At 41.8% G+C, this 27,318-nt stretch overlaps 1 protein-coding gene across 1 annotated transcript in view; it reads right to left on the bottom strand.

The window, feature by feature from the left end:
- LOC311112981 (phospholipid-transporting ATPase ABCA1-like) overlaps window positions 1-27,318 on the bottom strand; it is a 207,230-nt gene that overhangs the window by 66,652 nt on the left and 113,260 nt on the right. Inside the window, exons 30-34 of the mRNA XM_084156107.1 lie at window positions 23,173-23,274; window positions 21,596-21,785; window positions 6,156-6,250; window positions 5,702-5,807; window positions 2,891-2,965 (exon numbers count right to left, since the gene is read on the bottom strand). Coding sequence (XP_084012233.1) covers window positions 2,891-2,965; window positions 5,702-5,807; window positions 6,156-6,250; window positions 21,596-21,785; window positions 23,173-23,274 — 568 coding nt within the window. The remainder of the gene's footprint in view (window positions 1-2,890; window positions 2,966-5,701; window positions 5,808-6,155; window positions 6,251-21,595; window positions 21,786-23,172; window positions 23,275-27,318) is intronic.

Consider the following 27,318-nt stretch of genomic DNA (forward strand, 5'->3'; position numbering starts at 1 on the left):
TATCACCTCGCCAGTTGCGAGACACTTTATAGAACAAAATCACTCTATTAATGAATTGCGTTGAGTCGGGATCGAAAATGTTCATCCACCACACAGAGGTGATTACAACAACAAATTACTCCAAAGAGAAGCCATGTGGATATCTAAATTAAATTCTGTATCCCAACACGTTTTAAACGATGAAGTACGAGATTTCACCTTCTTCCTATAAGCCACATTTAGACTGTTATACAAGAACACTGTCCATATCAGACTTTACATATAATTTCTGAGTTAGCCCCACATATTTATGAACGGCCGAGTCTGATGTTCTTTGCGGTAAGCCATCTCATGAATTGATATAATATATCCAAGTGAGTGGACACCTAAGGCAATTGATTCATGAATTGTTCACGGCTGATGCACTCAAATGCCCTTCGGGCCCACTCCCATACCCTATATTTCTGTATGTCTTTGTGACTGTAACTTGTATATACAGTTGAAGTCGGAAGTTTACATACACCTTAGCCAAATACATTTAAACTCAGTTTTTTCACAATTCCTGACATTTAATCCTAGTAAGAATTCCCTGTCATAGGTCAGTTAGGATCACCACTTTATTTTAAGAATGTGAAATGTCAGAATAATAGTAGAGAGAATGATTTATTTCAGCTTTGACTTATTGCATCACATTCTCAGTGGGTCAGAAGTTTACATACACTCAATTAGTATTTGGTAGCATTGCCTTTAAATTGTCTAACTTGGGTCAAACATTTCGGGTAGCCTTCCACAAGCTTCCCACAATAAGTTGGGTGAATTTTGACCCATTCCTCCTGACAGAGCTGGTGTAACTGAGTCAGGTTTGTAGGCCTCCTTGCTCGTGCATGCTTTTTCAGTTCTGCCCACAAATGTTCTATAGGATTGAGGTCAGGGCTTTGTGATGGCCACTCCAATACCTTGACTTTGTTGTCTTTAAGCCATTTTGCCACAACTTTGGAAGTATGCTTGGGGTCATTGTCCATTTGGAAGACCCATTTGCAAGAAACCAAGCTTTAACTTCCTGACTGATGTCTTGAGATGTTGCTTCAATATATCCACATAATTTTCCTTCCTCATGATGCCATCTATTTTGTGAAGTGCACCAGTCCCTCCTGCAGCAAAGCACCTCCACAGCATGATGCTGCCATCCCCGTGCTTCACGGTTGGGATGGTGATCTTCGGCTTGCAAACAACCCCCTTTTTCCTCCAAACATAACGATGGTCATTATAACAGTTCTATTTTTGTTTCATCAGACCAGAGGACATTTCTCCAAAAAGTACGATCTTTGTCCCCATGTGCAGTTGCAAACCGTAGTCTGGCTTTTATATGGCAGTTTTGGAGCAGTGGCTTCTTCCTTGCTGAGCGGCCTTTCAGGTTATGTCGATATAGGACTCGTTTTACTGTGGATATAGATACTTTTGTACCTGTTTCCTTCAGCATCTTCACAAGGTCCTTTGCTGTTGTTCTGGGATTGATTTGCACTTTTCGCACCAAAGTACGTTCATCTCTAGGAGACAGAACGCGTTTCCTTCCTGAGCAGTATGATGGCTGCGTGGTCCCATGGTGTTTAAACTTGCGTGCTTTTTTTTTTTTACAGATGAACGTGGTACCTTCAGGCGTTTGGAAATTGCTCCCAAGGATGAACCAGACTTGTGGAGGTCTACAATTCTTTTTCTGAGGTCTTGGCTGATTTCTTTTGATTTTCCCATGATGTCAAGCAAAGCAGCACTGAGTTTGAAGGTAGGCCTTGAAATACATCCACAGGTACACCTCCAATTGACTCAAATGATGTCAATTAGCCTATCAGAAGCTTCTAAAGCCATGACATCATTTTCTGGAATTTTCCAAGCTGTTTAAAGGCACAGTCAACTTAGTGTATGTAAACTTCTGACCCACTGGAATTGTGATACAGTGAATTATAAGTGAAACAATCTGTCTGTAAACAATTGTTGGAAAGATTACTTGTGTCACGCACAAGTAGATGTCCTAACCGACTTGCCAAAACTATAGTTCGTAAATAAGAAATTTGTAGATTGGTTGAAAAACGAGTTTTAATGACTCCAACCTAAGTGTATGTAAACTTCCGCCTTCAACTGTAGGTAGACCAGAGAAGCTACATCCCTGATTGGCAGATGAGTGGCAACCCTGATTAGAAGCACCTGCTGCTCATCGGTTACTCACCTATGTTCCCTACAAATGCTGTTTTGAATGAAAAAGATTTGTGCCTAAACACTGAATAAGGCTGCAAAGCCGAAACGTCTGTACGCTATCCCTGATGCACTAAAAATTCAATAAGCAATGAAGTAGGCTAAGCTTTATGCGACATCAAAAGAGTGGAAGAGAGTGGAAGCTAATGCTTTAAAGAAGAGTGTGAGGCTGGCTAAGTTAACACTGCCACCACAATTCAAGTAGTCTAATTGCATCAAGCATAAAGGCTGCTGTTAAATCCATTGGAGAATTGTAACTACATTGTGCTAATAGGAACCATTTTGTGCTGTACGTGCTTCTTCTTCTCACTGCTTTATCTTGCCTCAGGATCTTCGTCCAGATTACAACTCCTCATTTAATAATACACTTATGCAGTCATTTGAACCACTCAACCACTCCTTATACAATTTAGTCAAGGTGTGGAATGAAGTGGTTTAAAAGTAGCCCAGATTACATGTAACACCCAAGAGATAGCCTTGTCTTGTATGATTTATGATTAGCATCACACTACACAGGCAGAGATCTATCTGTGTACCAGCGTTGGGCTATACCTGCTACTGTGTCGTCTCACAAAGCACTCATGATGATGACCAAGCAAAAATGGTAATGGCCGCCAAGGAACCTCTGAGTCTCTAAGCCTCAAGATGAACGATGATATAATACCTTGACGTTATCCCTGGTCCCGAGCTCTTTCAGGAGCATCTCGGCATTCAGGAGCATCTGATTGGTCGTCTTATCCTAACGAAGGAGAGAATAAAACAATGAGAAAAAGGCTTAATTGGACACACTTGGGAAAATAGATATCTTTGAAATGCAAAACATCACATCACAGCCTGCTGCAGATGACTGGGCCGCCACGTGTGATTTGCGATGGCCCGTCATCACGCCTGTGCCCTGTTCCAGCTCAGCCCAGCACGGTGCACACTGCACACATTACAGGTGTAATATAAATAAATGCAAATGTTTCCCCTCTGTCTGCAGGCACCTTGATCAAAAGCCTACAATATGAGATAGGAAGGAAGATGTGGAGGAAAAGAATTAGGGAGGGAGAAAGATTGATGGGGAGAGAGAGAGAGAGATAGACATGACCCCATGTCACCCCCAAGAGGACTAGGATGGGAGCAGGCCCATGAACATTTCACTATCATCATATGTTTTCTCTCATCTTCAAATTGGACCTATGAAGTCCATAATTGTGCTAGTCTCGGAAGTCCCAGACCTAGGTCAGCAACAGCACTTGGTCTGGAATTAATGACGGATTCTCTTCTTAACTTAAAAAAGGGCAGGGTCCTCTTAAAAGACAGACAACTTTCCCAACAAATCATGAGGCAGACATGCCAGAACATCGCGATTCGAAACGAAAATGTGCACGCAAAACCTTTGCAGTGGTTTTAGTGAAGGTGGTTGATGCAAACTAGCCACTTACGAAATGCACTCATTAAAAATAACCTCTGATCTCCATCTTGCTAGCTACTATTTTTGTGTCTGGGGGATGTTTACGCTAGGGCAACAAGCAGATAAGGCAGTGACATAAGAAAGCCGGATGTCCCAACTCTGACCTTTCCTCTATGCCCAACTGACGTTGTATACATACAGACAGAGAGACATTATGCTGATAACATTGACTCGGGTTCATTCCTATCACTTTGAATTGTGAATTTCTGAAATTTAGGCAGCCTCAGTTTTTCTTTAAAATTCAACCTGCTTTTTTTGGGGCATAACCCAAAGTGTTTGCACACTGTATCGTCCTCTCTCTATTTCGCAGAAACAAACAGAACACTGACATAAATATTTGTGTTAAATAACTTCCCTGTTCCAGCTCATTTACTATTCATGAGCACAGGAACTACCGCACTTTTTTTTGTCCATAATTCTCCCTTCCTCAAAGCTGGGACTCATATTTTGATTTTATATATATTTTGAAGAATGGGAATTGAGGGAGGAGGAAACCCAAGGGGGTTGAGGTGGAGGGAGAAAGAGGCTGGTGCAGGTTGGTACCATAGCAGGCACAACATGGGAATGGGGTCTTCCTGAGAAATAGCTGCTTGTTCCACTGGTTTCTTAGGCAGACGGGAAGACACACGGCGTGCGAGACAGAGGGGGGGTTATGGAACCCCTGCGAGTGTTTACTGCTGCTAATCCCCTACGAAACAACTACCTCCTCAAGGGTAATGGTGCTCGTATGGCAAATGAGCCGGCCGGCCACCACAGCCACGGCCAGTGATACGACTGTGGCACGACGTGTTGTGTCGAGTGCGTGACAAGTTGCGACCTACGTTAAAAAGCTCTCAAGACACTGTATTTGACTGTATTTTACTACTTTATTTACTAGTCTGTCTTAATCGTCTTCAAGCATGCTGTCTTAAGTTTTCGCCATGTTATTATCTCTTCCTCCGTCATCCTAATCAATCCCAGAATCCTTTGAGTCTCATTTTAATATCACCTTTCATTTCAAACGATCAAACGTGAACTTAAAGCTAACTTCCAGCCCAGTCAGGTGGTACAGTAGAGTACTACTGTTCTCTCTCCTTCTGCAACCCAAGCAGACAGGTTGCGTTCCAAATGACACCCTATTTTGGCCTATAGGGCTCTTGTCAAAAGTAATGCACTATCTAGGGAATATGGTACCATTTGTGACCCAGTCACAGTCAGCGAGCTAAACATATCTCAAGGACAATGTTCCACTTTAATAAGGGAAAGGCACAGAGCTGGGAATGGCTCATGCTCGGCCATTAGAGTTACATCATCACTGCAGCAACTAATTAAAGTTGTGTTAGCTGGGAGAATCTGCAGCGTGGAGAAGTGCCCTGGGGAAGGATGGGGAAGATGCCCGAGGGTGGGCAACATTCTCCTGATCTCACAGAAGTTTGAGGTCCGGGCTTCCTACAGGTTTGAACATTTAATGTGTGTGTATGTGTGTGGGAGGGTATGTGTGTGTGTGTGTGTGTGTAAGTGAGAGAGAGTGAGAGAGAGCGTGAGAGAGAGAGCGATAGAGGGGGAGTGTGTACGCTTGTTTGAGTTTGTTGAGGAGAAAGAGAGGAAGAACAAAATATATTAAACGCATCTGAGACAATCATACCCAGTTTCCATGGACACCAAAAAGTATATCTGAGTTTTAACTTTCCTCTGAGTTCGATTTGAAGGTAATGCATTGAAATTCAAGAGTCACTCAAGCAGATTCGAGTCCATGTTTCACAAAGAGCACAAGCTTAGCATTAGCTATCAGGCCGGGTTATAAGCTGGATTTGTCCTTGGTTTCTACATCTATGCATAATTGAACATAGATAAACAACATCCAAGGACCTCAGTGAATTGAGGTCTCCAAAGACCCCTTCTGGCTTTCAACCGCAGCAAACGTGCCTTGTCTCTCCTCCTCCCACACAGGCACATATTAAATGAATGTGTTTTCCCTCAGTAGTCAAGCTGGGCACGGCTGGCAGTAAGGCTACCACGATTCCAATATCCATAGCATACCTGGGAGGAATTTAATAGGCTTTTCAAATCCCTGATCACAGCTTCTATTTCCGGTTCAGTCATCCTGACTTGGGAGTTGACTCCTCCGACAGAAATCCCTCCGTACCTTGAGTGGTGGGTAGTGGTAGTTGTGGAGGCAGAGATCACAGTGCAATTAAATAAGATATGAAAATGCATGGACACACAAACACAGGAATAAACACACACCCAGACATGCACACACACGCACACACACAAAAAAAACAGTAACATTTCATTTGACTCTTAGATGAGTTATCATTAATAGGACTTGGAGCTTGACATTACACATGTTATCTTAGATAACAACTTCGGTGGCATTGTTGGAATTATGTCTGAATGTTACATAAGTTCTACCAAGCACATAGTGAATGCAAAATGAACACTGGATAAGAGCATCTGCTAAATGACTAAAATGTCAAATAAGTAAAATTACCTTTTTCTGCCTGCTTCCTTGTAGGTCTTTAAAAGGAAGTCTGTCATGTTCCGCCCCGTCATGTTCTGCAGTGTGTCCGTCGTATTCTGGGTCCTCTGGAAATACATGATAATGAGATGTTATTACTTCTAAGATACATACGTCCCCTTCAGCCCAGCACTCATTGACATGTGATGTGTGTTTCGCTTAAGTGTACTGACTTCTATGGTAGCTTAAGAGAAAAATATGACATTCAAAGCAATGGATACAATAGCAACAACATGCCATTTAGCAGACGCTTTTATCCAAAGCGACATACAGTCCATGTCCATACATTTTAGTAGCCTCAGCGGGAATCAAACCCACAACCCCTGACGTTGCAAGCGCTTTACTATACCAACTGAGCCACACAGCAGTGGTGATACATACAAGTTCCAGATAATGTACTGTGCAAAATACCAAAAAAAATATGTTTGGCACGCTATGTACTTGACCCCTCTATCTGATTCACTGATTGGGCACTGAAATGTACATGTACCTATCTACATTTATAATCAGATGTTGACAATCAATATGGTACAATATCAAAGAGATCAGAGAAACAAATCAGAATCCCATCTACCTGTTGCCATGTCTACCTTTGAAAGCCAGGCACCATGATCATGATCAAAAAGTTCAGCCAAAACAATGGCCACCATCCTAACACTAACAGGGTGGAAACACTCAAATTCCATCAATGCAGCATTATTGTACGATGGCGGCACCAGCCCCATTTCTAACAACTCATATATGCGTGGCGCTGTGGAACCCAACTAAGAACTCTGAACCTGATCATAATAGTGAGCCTGTTGGAGCCTTCCCCATCCCTATGATGCAGCTAAAGCTGTGGCTAATGTCAAAGGGCCATAATTAGCCCGTACTCTCCATAAATTGGCACATTCAAAGACACAATTAGGGGGGACGCAACACTGTGGTGCGCATCCACTCCACATACCCTCCATAGCCACATCCAACACATTATAATATCTAGCAACCCCCCCGTCTGGCCCAGCTCATTTCAAGGTGTTGGGATACCACGCTGATTAGAATGATTTCTTGGCAATGCTAATGGAGACTGCTTATTAGGGTCCAGAGTGCCCCAAGCTGAGCCTCGAGCCCCTTCACCCCCCTTCCCCACCCTGACTCCCTTTTGCCCAGTTTTGTTCTCTCCACCCTTCGCTGGGTTCCTAGTTTATCGCTCTAACCGAGGATAAACAACACTGCACACATAAGGAGTTGAAATAGCCTCCCCCACGCTGATAAGTCGTGTTTGTATGCCTCTTTGCTATGTTGTTCGGTAATGACATGGATATGTATGCAAACGGGAGTCTGCTCATTAATTAATTCCTAGCTCGGTTGGGGCGAGGGGGCAGATAAGCTTTCCGAAAGCTTGTTTGCATGCCGATCTGTCCCTCAGATACCTTACCCTCAGATAGATATTTAGAGGGTTCCATGTTGTTATTTTTTTCAGCTGCTTGCCCAGTAATCTGTATTATCTGACCAGAATTTAGACTTTCCAAATCCGTCCCTGGTCGAACTGAAGATACAGGCCAACTGCAGAAAATGCAGTCTGTAATATGGAATAGCAGGACGCTACTACATGTTGAGAAAATTAGTTGTCTACAAATGAACCATGTTATTTTGAAAGTACTTCAACTAACTCCACACTACTGGGAAACGTAATTCAACTAACCCTACACTACTGGGAAATGTAGTTCAACTAACTCCATACTACTGGGAAACTTAGTTCAACTAACCCCACACTACTGGGAAATTTAGTTCCTCTACCAGTGAAGCAAGAATGAAGTTGTGTAACTAGAAGAAGCAGATGAGTCACAGCACAACACATGGTTTACCACTGAACAATCTGGGTCTCCTTTCCAAGCAGCAGGAACTCAGGCATAAACAAACAGATAGAGAGTTGACTTAACTGTACAGAGCTCACAACTCAGACAGCCAGCATGAGTCTAATTGCATTGGCCGATTTCCACATACCCCAATCGAAACCACAGATAAGGTAAGGTCTCCTCCAACATTCCATGAATGTGTGTCCTAACATGGACAATGTACGTGTCAGCTATTTATGTAGCTCCGTAGATAGATATCAGAGGACGTCATTGTAATGGCTGAAATGGAATGAATGAAATAGCAACCATGTGTTTGATGTATTTGATACCTTTCCAATTATTCAATTTCAGCCTTTACAATGAGCATGTCCTCAGGTACAGTGGGGAAAAAAAGTATTTAGTCAGCCACCAATTGTGCAAGTTCTCCCACTTAAAAAGATGAGAGAGGCCTGTAATTTTCATCATAGGTACACGTCAACTATGACAGACAAAATGAGAATTTCTTTTCCAGAAAATCACATTGTAGGATTTTTAATGAATTTATTTGCAAATTATGGTGGAAAATAAGTATTTGGTCAATAACAAAAGTTTCTCAATACTTTGTTATATACCCTTTGTTGGCAATGACACAGGTCAAACGTTTTCTGTAAGTCTTCACAAGGTTTTCACACACTGTTGCTGGTATTTTGGCCCATTCCTCCATGCAGATCTCCTCTAGAGGAGTGATGTTTTGGGGCTGTCGCTGGGCAACACAGACTTTCAACTCCCTCCAAAGATTTTCTATGGGGTTGAGATCTGGAGACTGGCTAGGCCACTCCAGGACCTTGAAATGCTTCTTACGAAGCCACTCCTTAGTGTGTTTGGGATCATTGTCATGCTGAAAGACCCAGCCACATTTCATCTTCAATGCCCTTGCTGATGGAAGGAGGTTTTCACTCAAAATCTCACGATACATGGCCCCATTCATTCTTTCCTTTACACGGATCAGTCGTCCTGGTCCCTTTGCAGAAAAATAGCCCCAAAGCATGAAGTTTCCACCCCCATGCTTCACAGTAGGTATGGTGTTCTTTGGATGCAACTCAGCATTCTTTGTCCTCCAAACACGACGAGTTGAGTTTTTACCAAAAAGTTCTATTTTGGTTTCATCTGACCATATGACATTCTCCCAATCCTCTTCTGGATCATCCAAATGCACTTTAGCAAACTTCAGACGGGCCTGGACATGTACTGGCTTAAGCAGGGGGACACGTCTGGCACTGCAGGATTTGAGTCCCTGGCGGCGTAGTGTGTTACTGATGGTAGGCTTTGTTACTTTGGTCCCAGCTCTCTGCAGGTCATTCACTAGGTCCCCCCGTGTGGTTCTGGGATTTTTGCTCACCGTTCTTGTGATCATTTTGACCCCATGGGGTGAGATCTTGCGTGGAGCCCCAGATCGAGGGAGATTATCAGTGGTCTTGTATGTCTTCCATTTCCTAATAATTGCTCCCACAGTTGATTTCTTCAAACCAAGCTGCTTACCTATTGCAGATTCAGTCTTCCCAGCCTGGTGCAGGTCTACAATTTTGTTTCTGGTGTCCTTTGACAGCTCTTTGGTCTTGGCCATAGTGGAGTTTGGAGTGTGACTGTTTGAGGTTGTGGACATGTGTCTTTTATACTGATAACAAGTTCAAACAGGTGCCATTAATACAGGTAACGAGTGGAGGACAGAGGAGCCTCTTAAAGAAGAAGTTACAGGTCTGTGAGAGCCAGAAATCTTGCTTGTTTGTAGGTGACCAAATACTTATTTTCCACCATAATTTGCAAATAAATTCATTAAAAATCCTACAATGTGATTTTCTGGATTTTTTTCCCTCAATTTGTCTGTCATAGTTGACGTGTACCTATGATGAAAATTACAGGCCTCTCTCATCTTTTTATGTGGGAGAACTTGCACAATTGCTGGTTGACTAAATACTTTTTTCCCCCACTGTATCTCCTCCCACCAGCCACTTCTGATCCAGATTATTTACTCTACGTGGAATTCTCTCTCTACACTTGTCATTCACATCACTCATTCCACGCACGTATGCCGCTCTCGACCGCACAAGTCATTTTAAGGTATATTGGCCATCTACATCTTATATATCCCAACTATTTACCCGCACTTCCTACACATGACATCTCTCATTACACACGCGTCTGTCGCTCTCGACCACATGACGGCAGGTTGATGACACAGGAGAGGATAACAGGAGAGGCATATGTAAACTCAGAGTAATCAAACCTGGGGAATGAGCTGACACGCTGCAGTGTCAGAGAGACATTAAGAGAGGAGGCAGTGTTCTTATTCATCTCTGCATATAGTCTGTATCTTGGGAAACCTCAAAGGCCAACTACCAATTCTACCTGGCACAAACAAATGCAATCTTCGGGATGTAGAGTTCTGCTTAAAACTACGTGAACCACCTGTTGCAAACCTCAAAGACCAACGTCCAATTTTACCTGGCACAAACAAATCATTGCTGTCTGATGAAAACCTTTTAACTCCATTTTTGCCAATTTGCATTTTTTATTTTAATTACTGAAAGCATTAACTCCCCTGAATGTACTCTGAACATTTCATGACTCCAAGAACAAGAAAATGGATTCAAAATAGCTTCTGAAGTGTCCTATTTGTGTGTTCGTTAATGGGGAAATATGGTAATTTCCTGAAAGGTTTCTGTTTTGGAGATAAGAGGTTTTCACCAGACAGCAACGAAACGCAATCGTCGGGATGTAGAGTTCTGCTTTAAACTATGTGTGCCATCTGCTGTATGTAGCTAAGGAGGCCTAGGCAGAGTTTGTCTCATCTACTGTAGTTTGTTGATTCCCTCAGAAATGCTCAATTATGATCAAATCAATTGTGTTTTCTTATGTTTTTAAAAACCCAACATACAATTCCAATTCCAGAAAGGCACGACTTGTAATTATAATTTCCTGTCAAAAGTGCTGCACCTGTCTTGTTTGTGGAGCTGAGTCTTGGCAAAGTAACTGCTAGTAAGTTATTTGTAAATACTGGGAACTAAAGTGATGGATTACGACTCAAATCTTATCTTGTTGGCTGGAAATGACAAGGAATGTCGGTATACTTGCAGCAGCAAGTGGATATGTTTGTGTGCTTACTTGCATGTTTTGAATACCTTTGCTCACACACCGCACAACAGACTTTGGTTTGAAGAAAATCTGATGACAACACCTCACCTTGCTGTGTGGATCAACCTCCAACATAAGGCTATGTTCAAAATAACACAAACATAAGCTGCTGGGGTGTTTTCCCCTGTGTTTGGCAGAGACATCACCATCTTTACAAGTCAACACTGTAGATATACTATCAGCGCAGGGCCCAGTTTTACTTCCAAAAAAACTGAAACAAATTACAGGGCCTCATTCCACCATCTGCCTCATCTCGCGACCTCACAACCTTTTCACTTTTGTTTTCCAAGATGCCTTTCCTTGTTGAACGAATCGTTTCGGACAGGTCATTTAACACTAAAATGGATATTGGGGGTAGAAGCCAAAATGAAACATCAACAGTAGCCTCTTGAAACAAATATGTGGCCAACCCAAATGGTTTGTTCTCTCTACTTGAATCCAGGTTGCAGGACTTGGCAGTACATTGTGTTGCTCATTTTCTGATTTTTTTACGTCAAAGAGCAGCTTAGGCTGGTCAATGGGGAGTTCCGTTCCCAATAAGCTGAATTCTGATTCATATTGTTAAGATAATACAATGGGAATTGGTCATGTTGATGCCAGGACAACACTCTGAAGAAAAAATACAAAAAAGCAAAGTGCAAGTTGAAACAGGGAGGGTTGTCCTTAAACTTGTTCAATTAGGACACAGATTTTTGTTTTCCATTGCAAAATGTTTTGCTACGATGTGACCTGAACACGACCCAGTGGACTCTCTGGCCAATTAGAAAACAGGAGTAAATCAGTATCAGTGGAAGTTTTAAGGCCTTGTTTTCAATATCTCTGGCTGTGCTAATGTTTTGTGCACTAAGGGTGCTTCATTCATTCAAAAGAGTTTGTGCAAGGGATTGTCTAGTGGTTTCGATTCCAGGAACCACCCATACAGTGCCTTGCAAAAGTATTCATCCCCTTTAGCGTTTTTCCTATTTTGTTGCATTACAACCTGTAATTTAAATTGATTTTTATTTGGATTTCATGTAATGGACATACACAAAATAGTCAAAATTGGTGAAGTGAAATGAAAAAAAAAACTTGTTTCAAAAAATTCTAAAAAATAAATAACGGGAAAGTGGTGCGTGGATATGTATTCACCCCCTTTGCTATGAATCCCCTAAATAAGATCTGGTGCAACCAATTACCTTCATAAGTCACATCATTAGTTAGATTGCACACAGGTGGACTTTATTTAAGTGTCACATGATCTGTCACATGATCTCAGTATATATACACCTCTGAAAGGCCCCAGAGTCTGCAACACCACCAAGCAAGCAGCACCATGAAGACCAAGGAGCTCTCCAAACAGATCAGGGACAAAGTTGTGAAGAAGTACAGATCACGGTTGTGTTATAAAAAAATATCAGAAACTTTGAACATCCCACGGAGCACCATTAAATCCATTATAAGAAAATGGAAAGAATATGGCACCACAACAAACCTACCAAGAGAGGGCCACCCACCAAAACTCACAGACCAGGTAAGGAGGGCATTAATCAGAGGCAACAAAGAGACCAAAGATAACCCTGAAGGAGCTGCAAAGCTCCACAGCGGAGATTGGAGTATCTGTCCATAGGACCACTTTAAGCCGTACACTCCACAGAGCTGGGCTTTACGGAAGAGCGGCCAGAAAAAAGCCATTGCTTTAAGAAAACAATAAGAAAAACACGTTTTGTGTTCGCCAAAAGGCATGTGGGAGACTCCCCAAACATATGGAAGAAGGTACTCTGGTCAGATGAGACTAAAATTGAGCTTTTTGGCCATCAAGGAAAACATTATGTCTGGTGCAAACCCAACACCTCTCATCACCCCGAGAACACCATCCCCACAGTGAAGCATGGTGGTGGCAGCATCATGCTGTGGGGATGTTTTTCATCGGCAGGGACTGGGAAACTGGTCAGAATTGAAGGAATGATGGATGGCGCTAAATACAGGGAAATTCTTGAGGGAAACCTGTTTCAGTCTTCCAGAGATTTGAGACTGGGACGGAGGTTCACCTTCCAGCAGGACAATGACCCCAAGCATACTGCTAAAGCAACACTCGAGTGGTTTAAGGGAAAACATTTAAATGTCTTGGAATGGCCAAGTCAAAGCCCAGACCTCAATCCAATTGAGAATCTGTGGTATGACTTAAAGATTGCTGTACACCAGAAGAACCCATCCAACTTGAAGGAGTTGGAGCAGTTTTGCCTTGAAGAATGGGCAAAAATCCCAGTGGCTAGAAGTGCCAAGCTTATAGAGACATACCCCAAGAGACTTGCAGCAGTAATTGCTGCAAAAGGTGGCTCTACAAAGTATTGACTTTGGGGAGGGAATAGTTATGCACGCTCAAGTTTTCTGTTTTTTTGTCTTATTTCTTGTTTGTTTCCCCCAAAAAAATATTTTGCATATTCAAAGTGGTAGGCATGTTGTGTAAAGCAAATGATACAAACCCCCAAAAAATCCATTATAATTCCAGGTTGTAAGGCAACAAAATAGGAAAAATGCCAAGGTGGGGTAAATACTTTCGCAAGGCACTGTATGTAAAATGTATGCACGCATGACTAAGTCACTTTGGATAAAAGTGTCTGTTAAATGGCATATATTATTATTATATAAAGGGTTGTTTTTGAAGGCTTCCTAAAGCATATTTAATTGGATTGGGATATAAGCATTTTCAAGAACTCTACTCTACTCACATAAGTGGTGAATGAAGAAAATATGCACAACTTCAATGATTTATTTGAAAGATAATGGTGGCAAGGCTATGCGACAGTAGCTGAGGAGAATCATTTGCAAACAGGCTGTAGTTACAGCGGTCTCCTGATGATAAAGACATCAATTGTAACACCCAGAGCACGGCGGCTTTATCAATTCCTTTGCATGAATGGAGGCCTTTTCATCTGTGAAGGTTAAATATCGCCAATGAGAGTCAATACCTGATAATTGATAATAGGCTTACCGTTGCATGCCATTTCCATGGAAACAACAATTTCACACTAGCTTCTGTGTCTGTGTGGGCCTGTTTTATTCTCTCTCACTCTTCCTTTCCTTTCTGCAGTTTTTCAAGGGCATATTGGGAGGATAGCAGGGATAAAATAAAATAAATCTACTTTGAATCCTGTACACAATTTTTTGAGTTCAAAGGGAATATATTCTCTCGATGTTCTGGGTTTCTGTGGGATTCATCCCACGACAAGTGCATCTATCTTTATATGTTTCATGTCTGTACCTGTGTCTCCCATATCTGAAGAGTAGTATAGCTTATTCCTCTGAACTCACAAGGGCATGCCAGATAGTGTGGAATGTTAACTTCCTTCAGAATGATGTACAAGATCTGAGGGTAAAATACTGTATGTTCCAATAGTACTGCTGTTTTGGACAGTATGCAACAAATCACAATGAAAGCATTCTAGTGTCATACAACTGATGGGTCATTTACCTCTGCTAGAGGAGAATGGAGTAGATGTCTCACGTCTTGCTGGTAGGAAATGTAACATTCATCATTGATGTTATGACTTGTTAAACAGGCCTACACGTAGAATTAACATTCCATGCTCATTAAAGGCATGGATCATATGGTCCAACATCCCCCAAATACCATTGAATGCCTCTGTCTGAACACCATGTGAAGGGAGGAGTGGCACACAAAAAAAATTGAGAGAGAGAGAGAGACTCATGTATCCAACAGCACCTTTTAAAAAGACACCTTGACAACCTCGTCGAGATCCGGAAACATCCATGTGTCAGAATAAGAAATGCCACACAAAGGGTACTCCTTTTGTCCAACTGTCTCGACAACCATCCATATCCCATAATACCCGTTTTCCAACCCCCACTTCAAATAGGCCCTGCTTTGTCACAGGATGGGGGGGGGGGGGGGCACACAGCGAGGCTCGCACAAGCTCAATGAGGCATTATATATCCGTCAAGGGCGAACGTCTTGTGATAGTCCATCGCTATAAATGAGCTCTTGGAAGGACGGAAGGATGGGGGAAGAGATGAGGACTGGGGATGAGCCGAGCTTCTTTAAAAAGGGTATTTTCACCAAACAGCATGGGCTCCGGTCAGGGGAAGTCATTGGCTTTCAAGGGCCTCTTACTGTCTGTCTGAGAGGACTCAGCACACACAAATGTATACACACTAACACACATACGCACAGGCATTCACACCCACGCACGCACAAACACACAGGTTGGGCAGTGTGGGTTGCTAATATCAGAATCTCAGGTGCCACCTATTGGCAATGGACCTTTAAGCAAGGCATTTAACCTCTAACCTGCTTCCGGGGCCCTGCTCTGTGGTCTACTATGTGCTACTTCCAGCCTCTCTTGTGTGTGTGTGTGTGTGTGTGTAAGAGTTGCTTGTTTTTTCTTCTGAAAATCCAACAGTTCCTCTTTGCCAAAAATGTGGTCAAACATCCCAATTAGCAATCTTAGAAAAATATTCAAAGGCTTTTCAGTCACACATAAATATTCATTCCAAGTTTATGTGATTGAGATGTAGGGTCTTAATTCGAGCCAGTTTGCTACAGCAGGAAAATGCAGCATGAGGAAATGTGAATTATTATGTGGATTATAATTAATGGACATTTTTGTAGGAGTTCATACATTTGATACAAGGGGAAATCAAGTCTGACATTTTAAAAGTGGAAATTACAAACTTCAGAAGCCTTTTTAAACCTCAATTACACTAAGTTGTCCTGCAACAGGGTGATCAAATTAAGATCCTACATCTGTACTTCAGAACATGACGCCAAGCAGAAAAAAACTGTCATCTCCCTCACAAGCTTCACAGAACCAAATTATCTCAGATTTGTAAGACAGTGCTTTTGGATACTTGTTTGGAAACTGTGTCAGTACTATATCCACCTCTTAGACATTCAACTTCCTCTAAGAACAGGAGGGGGTAAAGGAAGGGGAAAACGGAGGAACTTTTCACAAACTGTCTGTGCAAGTCGAAACACTGTCTGCAAATACATGTCAAAAGGCATCACACCTTCGCTTAGCGCTGCAGGCATAAAGTGTCACTCCTAACATCTTCTCTGACAAGAATGTCAATTTATACATCCACCGTATTTGATTTATCACCCTTTTTTCTATTTTGATCTTTGATCAACTGTTGAATGTACCATTCAGGCGGGTGACTAACTCTGTCGATCACCTATCAAATCAACCGCCAGAGCCTCCTCACCAGTAGTGTGTTTGTCCTCGGTCTCAAGGAGAGTCCACAGATATCTCCGAGCTGGGATATCGACAGACACATCAAACAAGGAGTTGATAGACAGAAATACCACCTGTCTATTTTGTCAAAGGGAAGAAAAACGATGTGGCTGTCAATACAAAGCCCCAAAATCAAAACAGTGAATGTCATGACAACCCCATCCAGAGAATTGGGATTCGTAGATGTTTGTGTCTTGAAAAGCATGACTCGAAGGACTGGTTTTAGTTTTTGTATGTAAATGTGGGATATTGACTTTCTATTTACATGTTGCCAAGACAACAAGAAAAAAAGGAAAATAATCAGTCAATCAAACCACTGGGTACTGTATAATAAACTTTGCCTGACTTTCAGTGGTTTTGATCATTTGCGCCAAAACTTTATAGATTATTATGTGTGCTCTATAACCGGGGTTGATTTAGATCATGAGTTCATTATAAAAATGTATTCACTTTTACTTTTTGTCATTTCAATTAAACCTTTTGCTGGAGTGCAACATATTTTCTTAGAAAACGTTTTATTTCCTGAAACCCTGTAGAATAGAAACAGCTCATGTCAAGACATGAATGATTGTCAACGAGCCAAGCATGAACCACCCTAGCATGTAACAAAAAGCATTATGTATGCACACATAAATGATTTCCCTCTAGTCCTGTAATGGACTTTAATCTACCATCTTTATGAATGATATGTTACCAAGATCACTTGGCTCACTCAGACTCTCTCTCATCTCACATACCTCAAATAATAACCCAGAATGCACTGGCAGAGAAAAAACCTTGAGTCAACACCAAAAGACGTTTCCAATAAAAGTTAAAATGCACCTGTCCATCAAAGTCTAGCTTTTTCATTACCATTCAAGGTTTAGGAGCCATAGAATGGCATTTCCCATTCAAGTCAATGTTCTGTGATTGAGGGGACCAGCGGCCATATTGAGTGGACTGATGACCCACACGATGACTGCTTCCGTCTATCCAGTCAAATTGAAATGGTCTGAGGAGCTTTGTCCATTCTAGTAATTATCTTTCTACACTGCACTGCATAAAATGAGGTGAGTAGTTAACTCAAAGAGAAAGACAATACCTGAACAGTTTTGAACAAATTAATTTATTTCAAATTGAAGGAGAAGCAAGAGCGAGTAAGTGAGAGAGAAAGAGCTAGCTATATTTTGTTGTATTTTTTTTCACTTTCACTTACAGTAGCTAGAGAATGCAGCTAGCTAGTTATTCCTACTCAAACACCCGGCTCAAGCAGAGAGGGATGCTATGTTAGCTAGCTGGCTATGGCTGTCCAACTCTGGAACTCTTCCAAGTCAAGGTAAGCTTTTGGTTTTATTAATTTATTGCCACCGGGGCCCGCCAGTGTAACTGCTAAACTGCTTGCTGACTGTACACTGTACTGCATGATTGTAGCGTTTTAAAAAAAAATCATTTTATTTAACCTTAATTTAACTAGGCAAGTCAGTTAAGAACAAATTCTTATTTACAATGACGGCCTACCCCGGCCAAACCCGGACGACGCTGGACCTATTGCGCGCCACCCTATGGGACTCCCAATCACGGCCGGATTGTGATACAGCCTGGAATCGAACCAGGGTCTGTAGTGACGCCTCTAGCACTGAGATGCAGTGCCTTAGACCGCTGCGCCACTAACGTGTTAGTTCTAGTAGCTATGTTGACTATGACGTTAGCTAATATCGTGACAACAATGTAGGCGGTGTGTAGCGGTTATGATATGAAGGTTTGGCATGGTTTTTTCACCTGGTCACAGACAGCTGATGTGTTGTGCACTGAAGAACACAAGCATAGGGAAAAGGTGAGAGGAGGACAGCGCGTAGATGCGAGAAGGAATTATACAACGAGCAAAATGATCATGCTGTTTGTATGGAGCTGCTATGAAAGTGAATTGTGTTTGCGTGTGATCAGGTGTGTATTCATTCCACCAATTCTGTTGAAAAACGTTTCTTAAATGGAAGCAAACGGAACGGGGATATACATACCTGAATTTGACAATTGAAACTCTCGTTTGCAACTGTTGGACTAATGATTACACCCTAAATCAACTAGATGCAGGCAAGAGTGTGCAAGGAAGTACTGAATGTGTCACTGTCTGTCACCATGATTACTCACATTTTTCTCTTAACCTGTGCACTTACTTTGAAAACTTTCATTCATAGGTTAGGTTGTAGCAACCTCATGATGGGTATAGGGAACATGTGAGTATCATGTAGTAGCCTAAACCTATTGATGTTACATTGAGCTGGGTGAATGGAATATGAATGACAGTCATCCAATATGCTGTAACAGAAATAAGATTATCATCCTCCCTCATCTTAAACATCACTGACCGACACTGATTGCAAAAGTATTTGATCCCCTACTGATTTTGTACGTTTGCCCACTGACAAAGAAATTATCAGTCTATAATCTTAATGGTAGGTTTATTTGAACAGTGAGAGACAGAATAACAACAAAGAAATCCAGAAAAATGCTTGTCAAAAATGTATTAAATTGATTTGCATTTTAATGAGGGAAATAAGTATTTGACCCCCTCTCAATCAGAAAGATTTTTCTGGCTCCCAGGTGTCTTTTATATAGGTAACGAGCTGAGATTAGGAGCACACTCTTAAAGGGAGTGCTCCTAATCTCAGTTTGTTACCTGTATAAAAGACACCTGTCCACAGAAGCAATCAATCAATCTGATTCCAAACTCTCCACCATGGCCAAGACCAAAGAGCTATCCAATGATGTCAGGGAAAAGATTGTAGACCTACACAAGGCTGGAATGGGCTACAAGACCATCGCCAAGCAGCTTGGTGAGAAGGTGACAACAGTTGGTGCGATTATTCGCAAATGGAAGAAACACAAAATAACTGTCAATCTCCCTCAGCCTGGGGCTCCATGCAAGATCTCACCTCGTGGAGTTGCAAAGATCATGAGAACGGTGCGGAATCAGCCCAGAACTGCACGGGAGGATCTTGTCAATGATCTCAAGGCAGCTGGGACCATAGCCACCAAGAAAACAATTGGTAACACACTACGCCGTGAAGGACTGAAATCCTGCAGCGCCCGCAAGGTCTCCCTGCTCAAGAAAGCACATATACAGGCCCGTCTGAAGTTTGCCAATGAACATCTGAATGATTCAGAGGAGAACTGGGTGAAAGTGTTGTGGTCAGATGAGACCAAAATCGAGCTCTTTGGCATCAACTCAACTCGCCGTGTTTGGAGGAGGAGGAATGCTGCCTATGACCCCAAGAACACCATCCCCACCGTCAAACATGGAGGTGAAAACATTATGCTTTGGGGCTGTTTTTCTGCTAAGGGGACAGGACAACTTCACCGCATCAAAGGGACGATGGACGTGGCTATGTATCGTCAAATCTTGGGTGAGAACCTCCTTCCCTCAGCCAGGGCATTGAAAATGGGTTGTGGATGGGTATTCTAGCATGACAATGACCCAAAACACACAGCCAAGGCAACAAAGGAGTGGCTCAAGAAGAAGCACATTAAGGTCCTGGCGTGGCCTAGTCAGTCTCCAGACCTTAATCCCATAGAAAATATGTGGAGGGAGCTGAAGGTTTGAGTTGCCAAACGTCAGGCTCAAAACCTTCATGACACTGGAGAAGATCTGCAAAGATGAGTGGGACAAAATCCCTCCTGAGATGTGTGCAAACCTGGTGGCCAACTACAAGAAACGTCTGACCTCTGTGATTGCCAACAAGGGTTTTGCCACCAAGTACTAAGTCATGTTTTGCAGAGTGGTCAAATACTTATTTTTCTCATTAAAATGCAAATCAATTTATAACATTTTTGACATGTGTTTTTTCTGGATTTTTGTTGTTGTTATTCTGTCTCTCACTGTTCAAATAAACCTACCATTAAAATTATAGACTGATCATGTCTTTGTCAGTGGGCAAACGTACAAAATCAGCAGGGGATCAAATACTTTTTTCCCTCACTGTATATACTTATTAAGTGACTTTAACTTAAAAAGATTGTCATGTTCACTTAACCATATTGATTTAATTTAACTAGTGTTTATTTAGAGTTGAAAAAAATATATCATTTGTATTACTCATATGAAGGAAGTACAGCTCACTTCAGCTATTTAAGTCCCAGGACTTATCCGGTTTTACAGTGTATGATTAGAGTGATCCATTTAGGCCATGTAATGGTTCTAGAGGGAAAGAGCCCAAAGCCCGGTGACCATGGGGACCTCCCACCTCATTGATCCCAGCCAGGATTAAGACTCCGGGGGTCAGCTCAGGAACATTTGCCCTCCTGCATTTGGCCATGTATGTTGTTAGGGTAATAGCTTATAAAACATTGCCATTGATTTTCAGGAGACAGACAAAGCCCAGGTCTTGGACGTTTTAGGGGAGGGGGTGGACATCAGCAAGCTCAGCGCTAACTTGTACCCACTCACCGAGAGGGATTGGCTAAAAGAGTTGATCTAAGAGAGGCCAGAGTTCATGGGATGCCAACAAAAAGAGTGGTGGGATGCATTATCTCAACATACATTTTTGTCTTAAGTCCAGCCATAAGGCTATTGAGGAAGACATGAGACAATACTAACATGGATGTGATAAAGCAATGTTCAAATTCACTGGATACATGTTCCCATATGGGCATATATTTTGTGCTGGATATGAATACTCTGGTTGACCCTTGTAATATAGTTAATATGGTTAATGGTCATAATGTATTGATTGTCCTGTTGGATTGACTAGATTGCTTGGTAAGGTGGATATATTATAGAGGGGAGACAGAGCATTCAATCAGTATTACCCCTAGTAAGGAAACATGCTTTCACAATAGAAACATCTGAGGGCAAGATAACTTCAACTTCAAACTCCTACATTGCCATTGCAGGACTGTAGAGACAGAACACACTGAACCAACTATGTTACACTTCACCCCCCTTTGATGACCTCCTCACTGCACCTGGGTCACTGCACCAATTTTTTCTGGGGTTGGAACCCTGCCCTCTTGAGCGCCAAAAGACTATGTTAGCTGGCAGAGCTAAAGCTTAGGCATTAGTTCAGAAAGCTAACACAAGTATTCAGGTCCAACCCAGGTTGCCAGATCAGCACACATTTCATGCCAGAGGTCTAGTTTTGCTATTGTAAACCGTTATGTTACAGGGAGACGTGGGGTTGCCAGATTGTGGACTAACCTGAGGGGGAGGCAGCCCACCGGCTCCAGGTGGGCAATCTGGCAACATGGTGGTCTTCTGAGGAGTGCTGCACTGGCAGTTAGGGGAAGGGTTGGCCATGCTCCAGTTTCCGTTGATGAAGATGTCGCTGATAGAAGGATCCACTGTGGGAGTGAACCACTTAGAATCATTCGGGACACATGGGAGATTTCTGGAGGAAAAAGAGAAAAACAACAATGATGAGGAGGATGATGATGATGATGATGATGATAATGATGATGATGATGATGATGATGATGATGATGAAACATGAGAATCCATTTGCTAAGCTTCATAAGAAACCAACATGATTCAATAAAGAATACATCAGAATAGGAAATATTGTGCTTCGGCAAAGGAATTCTCAGCAGTTATCCTCAGAAAGACATGCCATTCTCATTTAATACCTGTTTAGGTCTAGCTCATTCTAAACATCGATACTAAATCACATTATCAACACAGCTACACCATACAAGTCTCCTTATCTAAAACATGGAGGTAATGTAGCATGTTTCAATAAGCAGCTGAAGAATTAGGGAAGCAGAACAGCTTGATAAAGCATGTTGAAACTGATCAGGCTTGACAGAGAGGAGATGGAGCGGATATGGGATATCAGGGGTACTTACTATTGTCAACATTATTCCAACCCCTAACCGTAAGACAAGGCAAATCTACACAATACCAATAACATTCATCTCCGGGAACCCCAGAACAAATGCATGAATATAAAATAAATGGTGGTATAAAAGTTAGAATGATGCAGTGAATAATGTATTATTTGTATTAATGTTTACACGATACATTGTAAATGCCTTTAGTCGTATGCAATTCATATTTGAAGAATATTATTCCATGGTTGGATTAAGTCAATGATTTACTTTACCGGATGGATATTGTGTTAGAACATGTAAGAATAAAACTAAACTTAGTCTCTCAAAGAATTATCCTCCATGAGATACTCAACTTCAGATTTGGTCAAAACAACATTTTTATAACAACATGCCAATGGGGCATATGTGTACCCAATTCCAAATCGACCAGCTTCAGCTTTAGATTTGTTCAAAACAACATTTATATTGACTTATTGAGGTAAACGATGTGCCAATGGGGAGGTGTTTGCCCAATTCCATATCGACCCTTAGCCCCTACCCTAAATGCACTTGTGGAGATCTGAAAGAATGACAAGTAAACAATGTTGGAAGATTTCCACCAAGCATGTCAGAGGGTATCCAATCCTTTAGAATCTCAACAAATGCAGGGGGATATGGGCTAGCTAGAGGACAGTTTGGGCCTAGGTGGCATACTCCAACCAACTACTAACCACTTAATCAATTGCATATCACATTTTATTACATTATTATGCTTTGCACCCTTCTCCACTAATCAAAATAGCCAGGTACTTTGGCTGGCTGAACTTGGAGTACTTCGTGGACAATGTAGTTATTGTCATGCTGTGCAAGAACATTTGAAACAGGAGAAACACTGTGAACAAAACATATTTAGTAATAATATGTGGATTGAGGGACAGGTGTGTTAAAATGGCCACTGGTCATACTCACGGTATCGGGTTGTTGGCCATACAGCGAGTCCCAAACCCAGGATTATTCACCAAAGAGTCCGCCACCTGAGCAACCTCTGTATTATTTGGCGGTCCATCATTGCTGTAATGAAATTGGACCTTGTTAGTTAGACTCCAACACTATCCCTTACAGGAGGGCTAATTATCAACATAATCCAAGGCGATCGTCTAATCGTTGAATTGCCCACCATCTTGGATTTACAAAACATCCCCTGTCCCCTCAATAACAAACAGACTGTGCAAACATTCAGATAATGGAGAAACATAACATTTTGAAAGGTGCAAACGGCAATTTCCAACCACATCCCTTAGCTTGATAGGAAACCAAGTGGTGGGGCTGCCATTGACTGAAAAACAAATTAAGCATTGTGGCTTTAAGAGCTGAATGTTAGGCAGAAGTCCAGACTCAAAGCAGTTGAATCATGCCCTGACCAACTGTTTATCCTGGTGGAACTTTGGGAGTTTCAATTACTGGACCAGATACTGTATGCGGGGGTGATCAAGCACGCCATAGCATTGCTTAGTTCACTGAGGGCTTGGCTCACGGAATCAGCGAAGATGAAGAGGATGGGTAAATTTGATCCATCTCTAGATAGAGAAATTGGCCAAAAGGAAATGAGACCAACAGGAGTGTGTTTTGTGCTTTTTGATTTAAAGTAGTGCATGATACCCAGCTAACATGCAACCAGGTTTAGTTTAATGAAGGATGAAAGAAGAATCATTGTGTGGCACTGGCATTTTGTTGAGAACATTACATTTCCAAATGAAAACACACCACTGAGCACATATGGATGAGAAAAGCTCTTGGCATTCTGACTGAATGGAGCACATGTCAACATAACATAAACTCTGTGTGTGTATATGATTGTATGTGTATGTGTGTGTGTGTTTGTGTGTGTGTGTGTGTGTGTGCGCATCAGAGCTCGCTATTGTACATATGTGCCTGGAGGAAAAACAGACTGTTTTCTACAATCAATGTATACACAAACTCTGCTCTTTGTCTTGAGTGTACCTTGGCTCTGTGAACACAGCGTTTTATAAAGATCATGGCTAGGGTGCAGCTGTAGTCACTGTTGGCCAATGGGTTAATACAACATTCATAGGCACATTTATCTCTCATGAAGGTCAACCTATCATTTCCCCCACCATAAGTGAGGAGATCAATCGAAGTGGCTGATTGTAAAAATGGATTTTGCTCAGCCTTCTGTTTTAACATTAACAATAGCTGGGGCTGCGTCCCAAATGGCACCCTATTCCCTATATAGTGTACTCGTTTTGACTAGGGCCTATAGGGCTCTGGTAAAAAGTAGTGCACTATATAGGGAATAGGGTGTCATTTGAGACGCAATCTTATTCAAAGTAACAAGACTATTGGGGGGTCAAAATGAGCAGAGACACACTGGAACTAATCTTAGGTTTAATCTTAGGTATATCTACAGAAAGGAAAAATCCTAGAAGTAATAGTCTATTTAGATGCAATGAGATTATAACAAATAATGCAAATCTGAGTGTTGAAATACTAATAGGGTTATTTATTAAAGAGGCTTAATGCTTTGGCAGGGAATATGATGTGTTCAATTGAGTGTAAAATAAAAATGGTCTTACATAAGACTGCTTTGGAAGAAAGAATGGTTTTGATCATCATTTTGGTTGTATAACCTCCACTCTCCAGGTAAAGGAAAGTCAGTCAGGTGGATGAAATTTGTGAAACATCAGAGTAGGGATCTGATTACACATGCAACCCACTCCTTTCAACTCCCCTAATATCTGAGACAGCATTGTATGGATATTACATCGCTATAGGAATGAAGTCCTAAGACAATTCTGTACATGGGACAGTTGTGTTTGAATCTAATAGTGACCATACTGTGATATGAATTTAGTATAATGACAATTGCTTTTTAAACCAATCTTTAAACCTGTATTTTTACCTGTATTTTTTGCAACATTTCCCAGGCACGTTTGGTTGACATTGACTAATTGAGCTTGTATGAATTATGCATACCTTCTCTGTCTCTATACAATCAGCCTGGTATGGCTTTTCCAGCTTAAAACTTCACAAAGGGAAGTGTCTTAAAATGATTCAGGGGAGAAGACAATGTGCAGTAATTGACCACAGAGAATGTCAGAGAAGAGAAAGAACTTCAGCTTGCTAATGATGTGACACATAACAAGGCTAGATTCTGGTCGTTCTGATGAGTTCTGCATATTTAATGTGGTGTAACAATTGCAGTTAAAACTCACTGCCTTTAGTCTAACTTTGACTAAGAAGGTGAAGCTCTACCTGCGATTTCCATAGCAACATGCTAGAGCCTGATAGGGTCTGTTAAAAGGCCCAGTGCAGGCAAAAATAAGTTTTTCCTGTGTTTGTATCATATTGTAAAACAGCTGATGAAACTAATATTGTAAAAGTGTGAACACATGTGATCAGTGTTATTCCTGATAGTTGCTGGTTGAAAATACAATCTACACAGGACCTTCTAATCAGCAGGTTTGCATGGGCTGGAGTTTGGGCTTTCCATGGTGACATCACCATGCGGTAAATTGGTTTAAAGACCAATAACAAAGAGAGTTCCAAACCTCTCTGCTAATAACAGCTAGTTTTCAGTTTCCCCCTCCCCACTCAGACCACTCCCAGACACTCCTAGCAAAATTCCTGCTTGAGATAAAAAGCCATTTTTGCCCATTTTAATGGAAATCTATTACAGTAATGTACTTAATTGTTACCAGAAATGATTTGATATTGATATAAAAACGTCTGCATTGGGCCTTTAAACTGTCCAACGGGATCAATCTATTACAATGTAATGATCTCCCCTGGATAAAATAAGCAAACCTCAATAGAATATCAATGAGCAGGGAATCCAATAAAATTCATTGTCACTGCAGCGTTTGGATACATTAGCAGAGTATCGGCAACTCTATGAAATATTCAACATGTTTTTCACATTATTTCTCAATTTTTCGTGATGAATTTTCAAAGCAAACCCCAAAATGCAGCACAATAAATTCTCAAAGAAAATTTACAGACGGTGAACTTTCACTGTGTTAATGTAAGTCTAAAATCAGGCTTGTCGATATATGTTACGTATAAAATGTATATTGTGTCCATAATAGGACAGCCTCAATCTCAGCAGAAAACAAAATCCTGCTGTCCTAATATGGGCCCTGTAAATATAAACGTTTTTTTGGGCCACTTAAACAAAGAAGAGATAGCCAACATGGTTAAACCAGATATGCAAACGATTCTGCCTTATTCTGTCCGTCTACACCAAGGAGCTCAGCTGGAGTGTACAATTAATTATGGCTTGACATCTGGAATTTGACAAAGTGTACGTGGGAGTCTTCTGTCCTTCAAATAATCAGCTATATGTCTCATTGTGAAATTAATAAAAATGGAACTTCATTATGTTGATGGATTTGACAGATAAGACATTATGCGAATTCTAGCTCCATCAAGGGATCCTGCCATACTCTGCCATGTCAAGGGTGAAGCCAGATTATTACCGTCAGATGGAACACACTGGGCTTTGTGAGGGGGCTACTGTATGCTGCTCCATACTCTCCCCCAGAGCTGTTCATTGACTACAGCTCAGCGTTCAACACCATAGTGCCCTCCAAGCTCATCACTAAGATCAGGACCCTGGGACTGAACACCTCCCTCTGCAACTGGATCCTGGACTTCCTGATGGGCCGTCCCCAGGTGGTGACGGTAGGCAACAACACATCCGCTACGCTGACCATCAACACGGGGGCCACTCAGGGGTGCGTGCTTAGTCCCCTCCTGTACTCCCTGTACACCCACAACTGCATGGCTGCGCTCAACTCCAACACCTCATTAAGTTTGCTGACGACACAACAGTGGTAGACCTGATCACCAACGACGATGAGACAGCCTATAGGGAGGTCAGAACAACCTCTCCCTCTACGTCATCAAGACAAAGGAGCTGATCATGGACTACAGGAAAAGGAGGGCCGAGCACGTCCCATCCACATCAACGGGGCTGTAGTGGGTCGAGATCTACAAGTTCCTCTGTGTCCATGTCAATAAGGAATTAACATGGTCCACACACACCAACACAGTCATGAAGAAGGCATGACAACGTCTCTCTTCCCCCTCAGGAGG

This window comes from Coregonus lavaretus, assembly GCF_964263955.1.
Source record: "Coregonus lavaretus genome assembly, chromosome: 39".
Lineage (NCBI taxonomy): Eukaryota > Metazoa > Chordata > Actinopteri > Salmoniformes > Salmonidae > Coregonus > Coregonus lavaretus.